Source organism: Chinchilla lanigera, unplaced genomic scaffold, assembly GCF_000276665.1.
Source record: "Chinchilla lanigera isolate Chin_1 unplaced genomic scaffold, ChiLan1.0 scaffold00067, whole genome shotgun sequence".
Classification (NCBI taxonomy): Eukaryota; Metazoa; Chordata; class Mammalia; order Rodentia; family Chinchillidae; genus Chinchilla; species Chinchilla lanigera.
In genome coordinates this window covers 11,744,183-11,763,718 of record NW_004955468.1, presented here as the reverse complement: position 1 = coordinate 11,763,718, position 19,536 = coordinate 11,744,183, and the positions used below count along the sequence as shown (strand labels likewise).

Sequence of the window (19,536 nt, the reverse complement as noted above, 5' to 3'; positions counted from 1 at the left end):
GTTTTTTGGTTTTTCTCCGGTACCAGGAACCGAACTCACGACCTTGCACTCGCCAGGCAGGCGCTTTTGCCGCTGAGCTAAATCCCCAGCCCCTTACCCTCCATTCTTGAGTCCCAGAGTGGCTCTTGTGTGGAGCCCAATTGCTCCACACAATTGGCTTCAACCACCACCAAATGTAAACAGTTCCCACATCTCTATCTCCAGCCTAGAACAGACACTTAAGTTAAATATGGACTCTCAATGGTTGGTTGTATCCACCTGGGGATTCCAAGAACACCTCATCTTAAGAGGGGAATATTTTCATTCATCGTGTTTTCCCACAAATCATCTTCCCCTCCCCCTCCTTTATTGCTCCCTCCATCAAATCTTCAGATCTGTGTGATCAAGTTTTATGCATTCTGTTTCTTTAGCATCACTCCTACCCATCTCTCCTTTCCATCTCTTTGCTTCCATTTCCTCAGCTAATACCCTCTTCTATGGACCAAGCAATTGCAATAGAATCGCTGTCTTTTTTTTCTCACTCCCTTTTGATTCTTCTTCACACTGCAGCCCAAGGATTTTAAATGCAAATTTAATTGAATCGTATCACTCCTGGTCTCCAATTTCTCCTATTCTTTCCCATTGTTCTGACACCATTTGGATTCCTGTAAGGCTTAGCTTCAGCCACCACTTTGCTTATAGCTCACCTCTCCAACCATAATGCATCCAGTCAGTTCCAAGGACTCTCCTGGCTGTATCCTTGCTTATGTTGTTGGCCTCTTCTTACCTCTCCTTGACACTGATCCTTCAAGATGACCTCACCTGTTTGAATTTCCTCCCCCAGTAGAACAAGGCAATCTTTTCCTGTGTCCTTGTTTCTTTTTTTTTTTTTTTTTTTTTAGTTTTTTAGTTTTTTTCTGGTACCAGGAATTGAACTCATGACCTCATGCTTGCCAGGCAGGCGCTGTGCTACTGAGCTAAATCCCCAGCCCCTCTGTGTCCCCATTTCTAATACTTTGTCTCTCTTTTTGTCTACTAGACGGTGGAACTGCATTTATTTGAGTATTTGGCATGTAGACGGTACTCAATAAATATTAGATAAATGAATGTCAATAAATTAATAATAAATAAATCCTGTCACTCTGCCTCCTATTGAATCAGTCCCTTTGAAAGAGGAGAAACAGACACAGATGTGAGTGCCCAGATTTATAGGGAGTTGTCTATGTTACTGCTAGGGGAGTAGGTTCAGGCCGGCACTCGGGAACCCAAGTGCTCTGTGACCAGTGTTGAGAGTGGGACCAGGGCTGAGAACTTGTGCTCAGAGGGCCTGTGGGTCTCCTCCATTCTGAGGGTGATGGAAGGTCACCTGTGGTGCACAGAGAGGCTGGTTACAACTCTATTCATCTTGCTGGGAATAGGGATGAGGTGAAGACTCTTCTAAGAATCCTATTTCTATAATTCTTCCTTGTGATCCTCAGGCCCAATCCCAGCCATGGGCTTTTGGCTCTGGAGGCTTCCTGGGACCTGAGGGCCTTGATGTGTGGGAGATTTGAAGCCCAGGCAGAGATGTTTGTCCTGCCTGCTCCAGACAGAGGACCCAGATTCAGCACAACAGCAGGATAGGACCTGTATGGCTGAGGAGGAATACGAAGGCACTGGTGGGGATGGGCTTTGCCTTGGGGCGTTGATGGAGTCCAGGCCCGAGAAGCTTCTGAGATGGGGTCAGGGCCATCAGAGCAGGCTTCCCCATCCTGGGATTCTTAGAGGATCTGGAGCTGGACCGAACACTGGGGTTGAATCCACTGGGTCAACCTGAATGGGGGACAGATCCGAAGTGTGGAAAAAAAAAATGGGAATCTTTTCTTGTTTTGTTTTGTTTTTTTCTGGTACCGGGAATCGAACTCACGACCTCGCATTTGCCAGGCAGTCGCTGTGCTGCTGAGCTAAATCCCCAGCCCCTAATGGGAATCTTTTGAACAAGAGAAAGACAGCATCTAGGTTGAAACAGTTCTAGCTGGAATCAAACACTGTAATGAAGAGGAAAACCCAGTATATGGTGAGAGAGAGAGAGAGAGAGAGAGAGAGAGAGAGAGAGAGAGAGAGATGCGCAGAAAGGGGAAAGGAATGAGAGGACAAGGGAAAGACTGGACACAACAGCTGTAAAGTGCTGTCCAAGAGCCTCCATGCCCAGCAACAGGCCTCGGCTACGGGCAGTGAGGAACCTGAGCTATGTCTCAGTCTGGCTGAACCTTCCAGTCCTGCCCAACTCTGAGTGAAGGAGACACCCTGACTCTGAGTGCCAGGGAAGGAGCACACAGCACTGTCCTGGTGAAGTTCTACAAAGTTGAAGAGTCCCTTCACTGCTGTGAGGGCAGCCCCCCCCCCACTGTCTATGGTGGCGGCAGCAGTGAAAAGCAGTAGGCAGTACCGTTGCACTGGGGAGGTGAGTTTTTCCACATTCGGGTTCACACAAACATCAGTGGTTACCAAGGTTCAAGTCCAACGTGAGGCACCGGCTCAGAAGGGCTGGTGGCAGCAGGAGCCACGCAGGGGTCCAGTCCATAGAGACCGGTAGCTTCCTGGGCAAGGCTCCTCTCCCTGGCTGTCTCTGATGTTGGGCCAATGCACGTGGACCTGGGGGTCTCTGATGCTGCCCAAATGTCTCCTCACCCCCACGGACAGGTCTGGAGCCAGGAGGAAGTGTGCGCAGAGCAGGGAGAGAAACACAGATGAGCTGAGGGAGGAGGGGAGCTAGAATCCTGTGTGCAGGTGGGCTTGGGAGACCTGCAGGAGCCCAGCCCCCTCAGCCAAGTCCTCTTAACCTCCGAAGTCCTTAGACATCTTTTTCTTGGCATTGGCTAATTTCCCGTTCCCTGGGTTGGCTGGGTGGGTCGCTGACATGGGTCTTCATGCCTTTCTTCATGGGGAGCTCCATGGCCTCATAGTGTGTGTGTGTGTGTGTGTGTGTGTGTGTGTGTTGGTGGGGGGAGACACAGGAGAGGATTTGTGAGAGTAACTTTGAAGCACTGACGCATTGGAGCCTGGGTGTCAACTATGACCTTGACTCAGTATCCTTCCCAAATGGGAAGGTGCAAATGCACCAGGATCTCACCTTGGAAATGCACCAGGATCTCACCCTCTCACACAGGCCCTCTCACGTCTCACCCTCACAGCACACATGCCCACCTTCACCTAATAAAGTGAGATAGCAGAACAAGCCTGAGTCAGCCTCAGCCTGTGTCAGTGTCAGTGTGCCTGCTTGTCCCAGAGGACACCGAGAGATGCTTCCCTTTACTCACTAAGGGCTCAGGGCATGCCGGTCCCCTGTCAGGTCCCCAGTGTAGGGTACCATGAAGGGACTCCATGGCTATGGGCGCATAGACTCCCTGCTGGAGTTCCTCGCCTTGATGCTCCCCCAGGGGCTTTGGCCCCCAGCAGTGCCATTGGCGATGAAGAGCAGGAGTCAGTAACCTGGTCGACCTAGACTGATTGCTTTGAATGGTTGGCCTGTCCCCTCCTTCTCACCCTGTCCTCCAGCTGCATGTTATGGGTTACACAGTAAAGCATTAACCTTCCTTGTAGACAGGTCTAGCCTTTGCCCTCACCTCCTGGGAAATGGTCTCTAGAACCTGGCCAGGTCTTGTCTGATAGGAGTGTCTGTTTGCCGAGGGGCCTTGGCTGCCAGACAACCCAGCAATGTGACTTATGACCAAGGCTTTGAGCCAAGCAGTATCCTTTCTACCTCCAGAGAGACTGGAGACTAAACGCATCAATACAACCTTTGGAAGGGCTGGAAACTCAAGGTCAGCCGCGTGGGCAGCATGTGCTCCAGCCCTAATAAAATTTCTGAGGCTGAGGTGAACTTTCATGGATGGCAATACTGTGTGTATCGTCACACTGATGCCAGGAGAGTAACTCTGTCCCAGCTCCAGGGCGACACCGTGCTTTGCTTTCCTTGACTGATTTTAATGTGCATTCTTTCCCTGCAATAGACCATAGTCATGAATATCACAGCTTTGAGTGTGTTCTGTGAGTCCTTCTAGCAAAGTATTAAAACTGAGTGTGGCTCTTGAAACCTCTCAAACCTGCATTTGGTGTCAGAAGTGATAGCAGTCTTCCCTATATACTTGGTTCAACTTTCACATGTCTTAGAAAATATACGTGCTATAATCCTAGCACTGTGAGAAGCTGAGGCAGCAAAATTGCAAGTTCAAGCTCAGCCTGGATAATTTAGTGACTTAGTGAAATCCTGTCTCAAAGGTTAAGGGCTGGGAAAGTGTGAAGGCACTGGATTCAACCCCTGGTTACTCACCACCACCCACACCCACAAAAGGTACATTATGCAAGAAGATAAAATACCCATCAGGAAAGTGAGGTTAGAAGAAAACAGAGTAGACAAATAAGTTGTAGCAAAGAGCAAAGTCACTATCCCAACTGCACACTTTAATGCCAGGTGTGGTGGCTCATGCTTGTAATCCTAGTACTCAGGAGGCTGAGGCAGGAGGATCATCGTGAGTTCGAGATCAACCTGGGCTACAAAGTGAGCCCAAGGCCAGCCTAAACTGCACAGTAAGACCCTGTCTCAAAAAGACAAAAAAAAAAAAAGACAAAAAAAAAAAGAAAAATTAACTTCCAACTCCACACTTTAGGATTCAAGCCCCGTCTACATGAGGGCTACAAATGTGGCTGAGATTTCTAGTAACAACTGTGAAAGGGTGATTATTAAATCTACTGTACAATCATAGGAGTTCTAGAGAAATGCTGCTCCAGGCACCAGGAGACATTTTTCTCAGGAGGTTTATGGTGTGCTGTTAATGAACTGGGTCTCTACTCACACTTTTTCCAGAGCCCCATCAAATAGTCTTACTTTATAATGTTCTTCTACACAAGCTATGGGTTTGCAGCAAAATGTCTTAGTGGACAAGTTTGCATCATTCCCTTTGATGTGCTTGGGTTTCATCTTTCTTATTGTTATAGCTTATATCTAGATGTCCCCCCAAAGCCTCAGGTGGTCATAGATGGGGCTTTCAGAGGTGGTTGGATCTAGGGTGTGTGATGCTAGGATCAAGGATGTGATGCTGGGATTGATGCATGGTGCAATGCTAGGATTAAGGCTGCACTACCCTGGGTGTGAGTGCTAGCTGTCCTAGGGGTGGGTAACCTGGATAGGATATAAGGGACAGAAAGAGGGTCACTGTCACTTGTCACTTGCTGCTTGCTGCCTTTTCCTGCCATGAACTGTTTCTCCTCTGCCATGCCACCCTGCCTTGGAGCCAGCCGAGTACAAACTGAAACCTCTACAATCCATGAGCCAAATAAACCTCTCCTCCTTTAACTCTGGGTTTTGGGTATTTTGTCTCAGTGAGGAGAAAAGTAACTAAGACACTTATCCAGCTTATCCCAGGTGAGTGACCCACAGCGGGAGAACTTTAAAGGCCCCTGCCAAACAAGCCATGATTACATACAGAAGCATATGGTGTTCTTCTGTGGTTCTAAGGCCACAAAAAGGGTGATAAACACAATTTTAAAGGTTTTTGAGTAGTGCAGGGCAGAATATTTGAAGGGAAGCCCTCTTGAAAAATTTTATAAGCCCATTATGTAAACACGTACAATTCTGGCACTTGTAGCTTGAATGGAGATGGGAACCCAGAATTCTACATGCTAATGCTCCCCGCTCTGTAACCCAGAGCAGTGCAGTGGGTGCCACAGAACACCTAGTGCTCCAAAGAGTTGCCTCAGGGTAAAATCCAAGGACTGAGATGGGCTACTCAATTCAACTTTTACTGGAACAGTCCAATGTCCAGTATATTGGGTTTCTTATAATATTTCCACTGAAGAAAATTTGCATGAGTATTTTTGAGAGTTCAGCAAGCCCCTGTTGTAGAAGAAGGACAGGACTATAGTTTTTCACCAGGTGAGCTTTTGAAAAGTAAAGAGCTACTAGACCTCCTCTGCACCCCAACACATTCATTCATAGTCAGCCAAATTGGCCTTCTCTGGTGCCAGGAAACATCAGTCCTAGGAAAATTCTCTTCACCTCTTTTTCCCCCACCCTGAGTAGTTGGAGCGGGTGGCTGTCCCTAAACCCTCCACTTCTCCTTCTGTCCCTTCATTTCCTTTTCCAGCAGTTTGGGGGGAATCCCCAAGACCTTCCCTACTTCTTAACTATTTCCATCTACCGGGAGAAAGTGTCTACACTGTTGGTATTGTTAACAGGTGGTCTTCCCTTTAGAGAAGGGGAACTGCTCAGATCCAAGAAATCCACCAGCCTAAACTCCAAGCCACCTTCAATACGCTAAGGTTTGGCTCCCAGACAGCCCCCTTACTCCCCTGGAGAGAAGAATTTGACCCAGAGAGCAGAATGCCATAGGGTATGGAAGGCACTGTATGTGATAAGCTTTGTGGGGAACTTGACAGGGAGACAGAGCATTTTGTATGTAACAGTGGGAGAGCTGTAGCCTTTATCAAAGAAGAACTTAATGGTGGTGGTAGGGGGAGATAGCCCTGGAAATTGAGAAAACAAGATTGTCTTCTGAGTCCCAAAAGTATGAAGTTAATACTTAATGGATTAGAGATGAGATATACATATGGTCCTCAAAGAATCATAGGCCCAAATGAAGGTATCTACTTTATTAGAAAAATGCACTGGGTGGTATGGACATATTGCAAAAGGCAAACCATAGAAATATACAGCCTGACCATAACCAGCTAGGCTCTGTCTGGGGCCTCTGTCAGCCCGACTGCAGTCTCCAGGGGTCTGGCAGAAGGAGCCACAGTGTAGAGACGAATATGATAGATTGTCATTGATTTGTTGATCTTAGATCATCTCCTTCCTTCTGTTGATAACTCCCTGTACTAACTATATGCCGAGAGGAAATGGTAGCACAACATAAACTGCAGTACTGTATTTGATCTGAACTTTCTAACCACAAGATATTTCTTGCTCTTCCCGTTTTATTCCTCTATCCTGCATGGTCTTCCCTCGTAGTACTTTATTACTAAATGTTATATATTTGTTTCCTATTGCTTATCTTCCCCCCAACCTCTACCCCCACTGATAATGTAAACTCTATGTCTTCCCCTTCACTGCTGTACCCTCTACCTGGAACTGTGCCTTGAATTTAAGGGAAGCTTAATAAATATTTGCAAGATGAATAGCTAATTTCATGTCAGTTGATGACAGCTCTGACAAAATAAGGCAGCATCCCAGATTCTGACCGACTCTGGGACGTTAACAAGTTGGAGTTTACAGCAAAGACTTGGAGGCTGAACAATGTCGAATTAATGAAGGAAGATGCCATCTTGGGCAGACTTGCCTGGGGGCAGCTGGCCTTTCTCAAGCCACTCCCCTGTTTGCTTTGGGCCTCCTTTGTGTGCCTCCAATCTGACCTACAAATCAATAATTAAAGGATACAAATGCAAATTAATAATGACACCAACAATAATAATGACATTTCCTGAGGGCTTTCTATGTGCTAGGGCATCACTGGATACTTCTGTTATACCCTACATTTGTTTAGTCAAGTAAAATCCAAGCCAGAAGACACAAAAAGACTTGAGTTTTGGTCCTAACTTTGCACTGAAGTGTGTAGAACTGAAGCATTCTTTCCATCACTTGATCTCTGGGGTTATTTGTTCCTTTGTTTTTAATTTGTAAAATAAAGAGCTGGGCAAGATCAGTAGATTTTAAACACTTTTTTTCTTTAGCGATAGCCCCCTATTTTCAAACAAGTGCTGCTTCAAAGCCCCCATGTGTAAAAAGATAAAAGGAGGAGTCTCAGGTTGGAGCTCCCTGGCCTTGCACCTGCCTCCCTTAGCAATCCACAGACAGCTCTTTGGAAAACAGATTAAAAGCCCTCAGAGCCCCTCTCACATTCTCCAAAGCCCAGTTGAAGAAGGGAATAAGACAGTATCATTTCATAGCTCTGCTCAGGGGGAAAGAAATCTTTTGTGAGTGGAGACAAAAGACATCCCTGGCTGGGGAACTTCCTCTCCGCTCCGCTCCAGCAGAACAGAAAAGCAGGTGAAGTGTGCATTTCTCCAGCTTCAGCTTACAGTGGAATTACCTGGGGACCCAGCCTGATAGGCAGGTGGGTTCCTAGGTCCCATTCCTGTATCCTGACCCAGTGGTTGAAGTGGGCCACAGGCACTGGCATTTCAGCCATTGTCCTGTGACATTTTTTTTTTTTTTTTTTTTTTTTTTGGTACTGGGAATCGAACTTAGGACCTTGCTCTTGCCAGGCAGGTGCTTGTGCCTCTGAGCTATATCCTCAGCTCCTCAGCCATTGCTCTGAGTGGCTCTACTGCAGATGGTACAACACCTACATTTTGGGAGCAGTAAGTGTAAGGAGGTCCGAGGACAAGTAACCCAGAGCGACACACACCGGTTCATTTTAGGAGAGAAGAGAAGACACGTTATGCTTAAGAGCTAATTAGAGGGAAGGATGCATGTGAGTATGAGTTACTCTGGGGTATGCGATGTCCAGGAGAGAAAGAATGAATTGCTCAGGGTGTGGTTAAGGGAAGCAGCCCAGTCTGTTCACCTTTGCAGACATAAGGGGCTGGGCTGGTGAACAGGCAGCTGGCATGGAAAATACAGAGCTGGGCTGAGCAACCCTGCATGGTACCTGCTGTCCCTCAGACTAGGCTGATTGGTTCTCAAATAAACCTACTCACGCGACTTCTGTTAGAGACTTCCGGCATATTCTCTTCAATAACCACAGACCCTGGCCTATTACCAAGGGGCCCCAAGTCTTCATAATGCCAATGCCCATAATCTTTACGCTTAACCTTCAGTAAGGTTAAGTAACTGAGTTCAGTAACTCAGCTCATATTCATTGAGCCCTCGCTGTGTGCCAGGCTCTGGGCTAAGTGCTTTCAGGCATTACCTCATTTGATTTCTAGGTCCACCTTATGAAGTAGCTATTGTGAGTATCCCATCTGCAAAGGAAGAAACCCAGCCAGTTTGTTTCCAGATGTGGCTCTCATTCACTGTGGTCCTACTGATTCCTTTCGGGTCTTCCCCAGAAAAAGCTAGACTTTGACTCTTAAGGTTTGGCCATCTCATCACGATTGCTTTAGTACAATTTTTCACCTGTTTTAGGGAACATTAAGTGATGTATCCTCCAAACCAGGACACTTCCTGAAAGCAAAAAGAGGCCCTATGAACAATTAGGCCTGGACAACATACTTCAACTAGGACGGACCCAAGAACCCTTGATGTAATCTCCTCATCTGTTTCAAACTGTTTCCAGGGGCTAAGGGTACAGAACTTGCCTAGCATATACAAGGTCCTGGATTCAACCCCAGCACAGCAAAACCCAAACTCAAAAGGATGAGACAGGAGGATTGCAAGTTGGAGACCAGCCCAGGTCATTTAGCAAGACCTTGTCTCAAAATAACACAAAAAAAGGCTGGGGGTGTGGCTCAGTGGTAGAGCATTTCCTTAGCATGTAGGAGGCCCCGGGTTCAACCGCTAGTAAAATAAAAACTGAATATCAAACTGTTCATTCTCCCCAAATGTCTGCCTTTCGCTTAAACCTTCAGTTTACAGACAAAATTGAAACCACTAGACAGGATTCCTATCAACTTCTTGACTCATAACAACCTACCAGCATCTCTGCCTATTTCTTCTGGTTATAGTGGAAGATCATCTCGTAATCTTGGGCTTCTCATAGACTCTGAATCTCAGCTTCCCTCTACCTTCTGAGGGTGAGGATTGGGTGGAGGAGAGGCTGTGCTGCATGGATCATCTGTGTTTGACTGCATCTTTAGCCCCTGTCCCTACTGGCTCCTCTTTTTGGTTTTTAAATATGTTGATATCTTTCCTATTTTTTTTTTGATATCTTTCCTATCTTAAGTAAACATCAGCAATATAAGTTCCCTCTACACTAGGTTTTCCCTTATCTCTTATCCCATATTTCTTCTCCCTGTAAAGATAAACTTCTTGAGTGAGAGAGGTACAAGCTCTTGACCAGGTCTACAAGGCTAGGTGAGCTGTCTCCATCTTTCCAGCCTCATCTCAACTCTTCCCCACCTTCCTGTCTCGATTCTCTCTGTTGTGATATTCTCTGAGCCTCTGTGTGCTCTTCCATCTCCCACCTCGAGGATTTGGCCATGCTGGTCCCTTTTCAGGGAATACTCCTCTATTTTATAAGGACTCCTGTGGGTGTACTTCAACAATCTGCAGACCATTTTCATTTTACCCAGCCTCCTTCATGGTTCAACTGAATAATCACCCTTGTACTACAGACACTTAAAAGGGAAGAAGGAGAGAAAACAAGGAGGGAAAGCAAATCAAGGGCACAGGCCAGGTCCAGAGTAGAGGATACATTCAGGTCTCACCATGCATTGTCTGGGGAGGGAGAGAGATAATTTTGTTGGAACTTACTTGTTAATGGCTCTTTCAGGACTTTACATCAGAATTTAGATGGGGTGGGGCTTATTTCTCATTGTGTTGTTTTCTCTAAAAAGACCCATGCAAAAGACAGAGGAGATCTAGATTTTACTAGTGCCACGTACTTTGTCACGTAATAACTCTTAGTGTGGTTTTCCTCCAAAGCACACACTTAGCAAAGAAGTTGGGTAGAGGAAGTCTTTCTGGGACGGGATCCAAAAAGAAGGAATGAGAAAAATGTGGCAGAGAAGGGAGAAAAGCCAATAAAGGGTATGTCAATAGCCGATAACTGCTGCGGACAATTGGAGCTCAATCTTCTGAGGAACCATGAAGAACATGAGTCAGAACTGTCCCACAGAAGGGCAAGGAGTCTGTGACATTTATATACCAACTCCATACCAACTCCGCACTCCACCCTACCACCCCCATATCCCAGCCACTCCCATGCTTGGGTTAAGTGACCTCCCACTGTTGCGGAAAAAGCCAGGAAGCAGAAAGGCAGAGCCCAGGGGCTGGGGATTTACCTCAGCAGCACAACGCCTGTCTGGCAAGTGTGAGGTCGTGAGTTCGATTTCTGGTACCTGAAAAAAAAAGAAAGGCAGAGCCTGCCCAGGGTATAAACCGCAAGGGGGACTCAGTCATAAATCTGCAGGACACAAATCAGGTGGTGAACGGCCTGAACTACAGGGAATCTTAAATGAGTGCTGTAAGCAAGGTGTTAGAATGGATCTCTTCCTGCTTGGATACACTGAGCTGACAGTGTGACAGGTATCAGGAGATCAAAGACAGTGTGAGGGACGTTTCTCCTTGAAAGATTTACAGCAACAGTTATGGAGAAGCTGTGTCACTGCTCTTGGAGGCCCCTCATCCGTGAAGGAAGGGTTGTGAGAGGGTAATTGGGAGACTCCTTTGGGAATAGCTGTTGCCTTATTGTGAGTCACCACATCTTTTCCAAAGGATAAGTGATGTCACCTCAGATCACAAGGTAGACGATGGAGACTTCAAGAATGTTAGGGAAAAAAAAAGAAAAAGAATGGTAGAGAGCTAGGCATGGTGGTTCAAGCCTGTAATTCCAGCACTCTAGCAGGCTGAGTGCCTGGGCACTTTAGTGGCAGCCTGGGCACTTTAGACTTTATGTCTAAAAATAAAAAGTATGAAGAGCTTGGGATGTGGCTCGGTGTGAAGGCCTTGGGTTCAATCTCAGTACCAGAAGAAGAAGAAGGAGGGGGAGGGGGATGAAGATGACGATGACATGATGATGAAGACGTGATGACACTAGGGGAACTTTGGGATGTGTGCCTTGGAGCCTAAGATGAGTCTTATAAAACTGATGATGGACTAAGATCTGACTCCCAATAGGAAGCCAGGAGCATGGAGCCGTGTTATGAACTGATAGTAGGGGCTAGGGATATAGCTCAGTGGCAAAAGCACCTGCCTGGCAAGCGCAAAGTCATGAGTTCGATTCCCGGTACTGCAAAAATAAAATTAAAAAAAAAAAAAACAAAAACAAAAACTGAGAGTGCATTAGGATAAGGAAGGTTAATAGTGCACAACCGCAGGACACCTGTGGGCCTGGCCTGGGTGTTTGTCCTATGTGTTGTGCAACAGGGGCAATAGGAGAGGGTTGAGGTGGGGACTGGAAGTGTGTGGCCAGGTGTCCAGGGACCAGTGGCAGGGTGACAGAGTGCAAAGACACTTAGCCAGGTACGGACTATTGGTCACCTGCTCACCCTCCCTATCCTTCTGGAGAGGGAACACGCGCTGAGGAAATAGTAGAGAGGTGACCCCAGGAGAGAGAGCCGAGACCTCCTCTTCACCACTGCAAGCTCCTATTCCTGACCACTTGCCAACGAGGGGAAGGGGAGATTATATGATTGCAAAATGTGTAAACGTCGAATTTCATACACTACATGGGACAGGGAGTTCTCATTCCTGAACAGACACCAGAAATCGCGGCCCTCGTTTTCTTCCTAGGCAGAAGAAGCCTCTGCAGAGAGTGAGATCAGAGAGACAGGAATGAAGCTGCCTTTGGAGCACAACCTCTAAGGTAGGGTAAGTCTTAGACTTGAAAATCATGCTCTGAGAAATGATGCTGTCCACATTGGACTTGGAAAGCCAGTGAGGACTGGAGAAAGCGATCATTTTCCTCCTGTTTATGCCTATATGTGGAGACAAATTTAATTCATGTGAGCTCAGGTACCTTCCAGCTATCAGCATACACACTGCGGCAGCCATGGAGGTGCCCCTCAGCTCTCCAAGAGAAAACTTATCTTCAGCTGCAAGAGGTACCCTGACAGGACAGTCTCCACATAGTCAGGATCCAACTTCCTGGCAGGGCCAGCCAATAACTGCTCACGGTATGGCTGTCATCACATGGGTATTCCCCGCACAGGGAGGACCTCGTGCCCGGATGTTTCTGCCCAACACAGGTCTCCTGTGTTGGGCAAACTTCATGCCAGAGCTCTCTGTGAGTTGGCAGCATTGGTGGGATTTGCATCACGGTCTGAAGCGCTCCCTGCTTCCTTGCCTGTTTATCTGTGACAGGCAGAACTCCCCCCACACCACACACTCCGCATAAGCCTCTTATACGCCTAACGCCAGCATCTGCTACTCAGAGAGCCTAACCAGTACATTTACCCTTTATGCTCTGGATATTCTGCCCATGATCTTATTTTTTCTTAAATTCTTTCTTTTAATTTTATTTTTTTTCAGTCTACAAAAATTTGTAGATACTTAATTATGTACAACATGTTGTTTTAAAATACTTATCTATTGTAAAATGGCTAAATCAAGCTAATTAATGTAGGTATTACTCTGCATATTTTTTGTGGTAGGAGCACTTGAAATCTATTCTCAGCAATTTCTAAGAATACTCTCCATTGACTCTAGTTACTATGTTGTACAATAGAACCCTTGAGCTTTTTTCTCCTGAAAGTCTGTGTCCTATGACTTTCGCCCCACCCACCCGCCCACTCCCAGTTCCTAGAGACCGCTGTTCTTCTACTCTCTACTTGCGTGAGTTTAACTGTTTTAGATTCCGTATATAAGATCATGTGCTATTTACCTTTCTGTGACTGACTTGGTTCACTTAACATTGTGTTCTCTCAGTTCATCTATGTTGATACAAACGACAGGATGTCTTTCTCTGTAAGGCTGAGTAGTACTCCATTGTGTGTTCGCACTGCAGTTTCTTTATCTGTTCACCCACCGACGGATGCTTAGGTTGATTCCATATTTTGGCCATAGTGAATAGTGCTGCAGTGAACGCAGGCATGCAGACATCTCTTCACCATATCAATTTCACTTCCTTTGCCTATAGGTCAGATAGTGATTTGCTAGATCTAATTTTATTTTGTAAATAAATGAGAAGACTCATCTTCACAAGTTTCATACTTGAGCTGAAACCTGATCTACTTTTTATAAAAAAAAAATTGGATTGGAAAAAAAGTTGGATTGATTGGATTAGGATATTCATTAACTGAACTGTGTGACTATCTGTCTTTTACACTTAGCAGATCTTACTTGTCTTTGAGGTTTTAGCCTAAATATCATTTCTTCTTGATAGACTTCCCTCAATCCTCCGGACTCCCGGACTCCAACTTTGCTACATCTTCTTGTTATAAGCTCTTCCAATTTTCCTTCGATAGCACTCATCACATGTGTAGTTATTGTTCAAGGTCAGTTGTTAGCCTACAAGCTCCGTAAAGTTATAAAATTATTGGTTACCAGCAACTGCCCACTACTTAGGAGATGGTGTGGGATAGAGAAGCTGCTCAGTAACCGTTTGATAAGGTGCTAGATTTGTTGACTTAAAGTTATGAAATGCTGGCACAGGACCGGAACTGAGCATATCCGCCTCTGCTGTGTTCGTGGTCTCAACACGCCACTCTTGTTTTCTCATGACAGTACAGACTCATAGACTTCAGTATTAGAAGAAACGTAAAGATTATCCCGTCTGAGGATCCATCAGATGCCAGAAAGGCTGCAGACTCCCCAATCAAGTGATTGACCAGTCTTAGCTTGAACACCAGGAACAGAAGCTACATCCCAAGGCAACCCACTGATCCTGGCCAGTTCTGACTGTCAGAAAGTCTTTTCTTACCTTGATCTTCTTGACTCTCTTCTGGAATCTGACTTCCTATAGCATTGATCAATATCATATTCTTGTAGAGTCGTATAAAGTCTTTCCATAATATTAACAACTTACATCAACCTTGGTCCAAATTGCTTGTTTAAAGAGGATCAACCCCCGCCCCTTAACTTCTCAAATGAGAACATGGCTGGCTGCCTTCATCCATCCCTTCTAAAAATATCAGTTGAGTGCTCACATGTGTCTTGCAGGGGCTCAGCAATAGCGAGATCTACAAAAGAGGAAATAAGAGATAGAATCTAGCAGGGGAGATAAGATGTTTATAAGATCAAGTGATCATAGCAACATAGTAACTAGGAGAGAGAGAGCTGCAGCAGAGCATGCTGAGGCCAAACAGCAAGTGAGGGGGTATTTTGCAAGATCTGGGCTTGTGATAGGTATGGGGTCTGGGAGGAGAGGGAGTTCAGAGTCTTCAATAGGGAGTGGAGTCTGAGTTGAGCATGGCGAGTGGGCAACAGGGGTCAGTGGACAAGCCATCTTGACACCCAGGCTCAGAGAGAGAGCTCTTTCCAGGAGGCACAGGGAGGGGCCGAGTGAGGATGGAGGAAGTAAGGCTGAGCATTATTTCCCTCTCCTCAGGACAGCCAAGCAGTCACTCTCCTGCCAATCAGGAACCGAACATCTTGTTTTCTCTTCAACCAGGAGGGCTAACCATGTCACCCTTCCAGGGCTGGGCTGCTGACATGGGGACCCTTCCTTGGCTGTTCCTTGTCCTGCTGCTCCAGGAAGGTGAGTGACTGTCTGCTCCTGCAGAGGGCTGTCTTCTTCCCTCTCCCTTCTTTTATTCTGCTGGATCCTGGGGGTAGCAAGACCCTTTGGGGTTGAATGTGTCAGCATTTCTGGGGTCTGAGAAACTGGGTATGGCTTCAGGGAAGGATCAAGAGAGGTGGACATCTAGGGACATGGGAGAGGGAGCAGTGGCAGGGTGGCAAAGGCCAAGGTAAACTTGGAGGGTGAAGAGACGGATGGATTCCAACCCCTGCAGGCCATCAACTGAGGGACAATGGAAATCTAGAAGAGGCAGCTGGAGGCTGGCTGAGTGTGGGCCCAACTGAGGTGGAGCCATAGCTTCTGCTGCCAGGCTCAGAATCCCAGAGACACCAGCTGGGCCTTTTCGCTTTTCTTCCCACATCTACAGCCAAAGGGTACTCTGGAGATGGTGTGGAGCCTGAGGAAGTAGTTGCAGCCCTTCAGGAGTCCGTCAGCCTCCCCCTGGAAATACCGCCTGGTGAAGAAGTTAAGAGCATTGTCTGGTTCTCCCAGAAAAGACTTGCCACAGTGATGCCAGGGAAGGAAGGACAGCCAGTTAGTGTCGTGGTGGATGACCCTCACTATGAGGGCCGAGTGAGCTTCCTGGGTCCCAGCTACTCTCTGCACATCAGAAACGTGAGCTGGCAGGACTCAGGGCCTTACCAAGCTCAGGTCAATCTGCAGACATCGCAGCTCTCCACCATGCAGCACTACAACCTGCGTGTCTACCGTGAGTTTACACCAGGGGACCATAAAGGTGGCTGGTTCTAGCTCTCCTGAGTTTCCCGTGCCCTGGAGTGGGGGTCTTAGGACTCAGGATTATGACGTGAGGAACCAGAATTAGAAGGCAGATGGTCTCCGGTGTGCCCAGGCTGGTGTCTGAGCTCAGCAGTGAGGTGGAGCAAGAGGGCACTGGGCACTGGGTCCTGGGCTGTTCCCATGGAGATGTCTAATGCAGAAAGAGGCACAAAGCCTTCATGTACAGGATTCTAAGGGGACTTTCTACCCCAGTGAGATTGCGTTTCCTGAGGATGAACACCACCTCCATTTTTGAGTCTTTCACGCCCTGTCGTGCCATTTGAGGGTTAGTTATCAATATCTCCCATCGATTTGAACCTCACTTTCTTCTTCATGCCTGTCACATCAAATCTACCTTGAATCTTGTAGAGATGCTGATATCAATATAAATGGTTTGGGGAGGGTCGGTAGTGTTTTGTGGGACTGAGGAAGCAGAAGAGGGTTTGGGAGAAGATGGGGTACAAATGTAAAGGAGAGAGCAGGTGGGGTGGTGCGTACCTGTCATCCCAGAACTTGGTAGGCTGGGGCAGGAGGATTGCTGTGAGTTCAAGGCCAGCCTGAACTGCATAGTGAGACCTTGTCACACAAAAAAAAAAAAAAAGTCAGGCATGGCAGCACACAACTGTAATCGCAGCACTTGGAAAGCTGAGGCAGAAGGATCGCTGCGAGTTCCAGACCAGCCTGGACTACAAAGTGAGCTCAAGACCAACCTGAACTGCATAGTGAGATCCTGTCTAAAAAAGACAAAAAAAAAAATTAAAGTAGAGAAAGCATAGTGGTGCAGCTCTATCACCTTAGCAGGTGCCCTGGAAACCTTGGAATCAAAGTATTATGGTGGTTGGTTTGTGTTTCGTTTTGCTGATTTGTTTAGGTAAAGAGGCCCTCGAAGCAGCACCAGTAGTCCAGGATCAAGATGTTTAGAAGAACAGACTTAATTCCTGGATTGTTCAGTGGGTCTTTGTGTTTCTGCCCATCTAGGACGGCTTTCGCAGCCTCAAATTGCTGTGAACTTCGAGATCCCTGGGGAAGGTGCCTGTAATATATCTCTGGTGTGTTCTGTGGACAGAGCAGGCATGAACGTCACCTATAGCTGGCTCACCTTGGGGGACAGTGCTGAAGCAGCCCAGGAAGGCTCTGGCCTCAGCACGTCCTGGAGGCCTGGGGACAAAGTGCTTTCCTACACCTGCAGGGCTAGCAACCCTGTCGGCAGCATCAATTCTCTTCCCATCGCTGCTGGACTCTTCTGTGCAGGTACCAGGACCCCAGAGGAAACCCCTGAGCTCACACAAGATTTGTGCTGCCAGACACCATCTCTCTCCACCCCAGTGATTCTTAGGGGAGTATACGGAGTCCAGAACCCCTTCCACAGAGGCTTGTTACCTGGCTTGGGGAGGGACACCACCTTCCAAAGTTCTCTTTCTTGGCTTAAGATTGCTCCCAGATTTCAGTTCCTGAGCTTCTGGGTGTAGAATACTTTTCCAGGGATAGACATCAACTGACTGCATGTGTGAAAACCCTCAGTGAAATTGTCTGTCCCCAATCTTAACTTATTGCTCCCCCTGATGAGTCCCTTTTCCTTCCTTTCTTCTTTCCCAGACCCTGGCTATCGTGAGACGCCTTCAATGCCCTCCTGCCTCCTAGCCAAGGGATTGCTCCTCCTCTTGCTCTTGATAATTCTAGCCGTGGGGCTCTGGCTCACCTGAGTTAAAAAAATAAGTGAAGTGCCAAGGACAAGGAAACTCAAAAGGAACAGAATTAAACTGAGGAAGAAGGAGAAGCTGACTTGGGCCCAGCCTGAGAGCCTCTGAGAGCCTCCATCTTGAATTTTGCCTCCTCACAGCCCACAGGGAGTCATCCTACCTAGGGGCAGAGGGCGGACTCAGGGATGGATGTTCAAAGGTCCTCCCCTCCCTGAGGGAAGGCCATGTGGGAATAAAGTCATGTTAAGCTTCCACGGCTCTGGAGGAGCTGTGTCTGGTCCTCTATCTTTTGGGGCAGCTCTGGCAAAGCCCAGTCCTTATCTTCTTCTGTCCTAGAATCCATCTCCAAACCCAGAGCAGTTCTGGGCCTGCCTTTGGGGAGCAGAGTGAGTATAAGGACCCACTCAGAGTGAGGTGGTTCTTGCTCTTACTACGCCCAGGCCATTCCCACCTGCACTGAACTGTATGTTTTAAAGGAGACCAGTGAACAAGCCCTCTTAAGCTAACTGAACTCGCAAGTCTTAAATGGGAGGATTTCAGGCTCTTGAATTCTGCATAAAAGTGGTATCATTCCTAAGATTCTTCTGTTCTCTCCCCATTCTCATTCTGGTGGACAAATTTATGTAACTACTTCATCTACCTCACCCTGATGCAGAAGCCATCCCAGGGACATGGGAAGGCCCCTACCTAGTTCAGTCCTGCTTGGGGACCTGGTGACCCCTCATCTCCCTGACACGAGTTGTTTCACATCTCTGGTGCCTACCTCAAAGGGCTGACACCTCTACAGGATCAGTAGCTGAGATCTTGAGCCCTTGACACTTGTCTGTGGTTGATATTGCTATCGTATCTGTCCCTTTTCTGTAGATTTGCATATCTCAGTGTTTTCCCTGGAGCTTTATCTTGGGCTAATGCCTGCTCTCTACTCCTGGCACATGCCCTCCATTTCGTGCTTTCTTTCCCTCAGCCAGTGATTAAAACCAATTCCTCCCCTACTCCCGTGTGCCCCTGCCCATCTCCATCATTGTCTCCAAATCAAACTTCTGGATCTCACACTTATGTAGCTGCCAGTGGGAAGGGAAGGCGGGAGCCACTTAAGTCACAGAGCAGGTGGCAGAGGTGGTGTAGGATGTGGTGGGAGGGAACTGAGTGAGATCTCATGAGACCTGGCTTTGTCCTGCCACTTGCCTCTGGCCTGGGACATTGTGTTTAGTGGACATCTGTTGAGCTGTAGGCCACTTCTACAAGAAGCATGTACTTAAAGGAAGAGGCAGGCACAGGTGCAGCTGCCCGGAGGTCTCACGGAGACACATCTCAATAAGCCCCTTGGATCCCATCAGGGTGGGTTGGGCTGGGAACACTGAGAATTCTGAGAGGTAAGGAGAGGGCCACGTGGTGGGAGACACGGCTGACATCCCTCCGGCCCTCTTCTGCCCTTCTTGTCTCTGAGGGGAAGGATGCTGATCTTCAAAGGGTTTTCCAAGAAAAAGAACGTGAGCCAGCAAAGGATACAAGAAGATGCATCAGAGAACCACAAAGACCAGGGATGCTTTGTTTTTAGCAAAGTAGGACTTGTGGGTTGGGCATTAGAACAACACAGGAAGAAGCTTTGAGAGCAGAGTAGAGAGTCTTCCTATTCTGTCCTGTCCCAAGAGACACAGTCTTCCTAGGTGTCTGTGCAGGAGATGGAGCCCCTTGGGCTCTGGTAAAGGGGGTGAAGTTGGAACCAGTCCCCAAAGCACATCTAAGACTGGCAAATGGATCCA

The 19,536-nt window shown here is 47.3% G+C and overlaps 1 protein-coding gene across 1 annotated transcript in view; it reads left to right on the top strand.

The window, feature by feature from the left end:
* The window catches only part of Slamf9 (SLAM family member 9), a 25,683-nt gene extending 7,658 nt beyond the window's left edge, over positions 1-18,025 (top strand). Inside the window, exons 2-6 of the mRNA XM_013522438.1 lie at positions 12,350-12,422; positions 15,105-15,254; positions 15,664-16,005; positions 17,052-17,324; positions 17,670-18,025. Of these exons, the coding sequence (XP_013377892.1) occupies positions 15,179-15,254; positions 15,664-16,005; positions 17,052-17,324; positions 17,670-17,776 (798 nt within the window). The 5' untranslated portion in view covers positions 12,350-12,422; positions 15,105-15,178 and the 3' untranslated portion in view covers positions 17,777-18,025. The remainder of the gene's footprint in view (positions 1-12,349; positions 12,423-15,104; positions 15,255-15,663; positions 16,006-17,051; positions 17,325-17,669) is intronic.
* Positions 18,026-19,536: the final 1,511 nt, after the last annotated feature.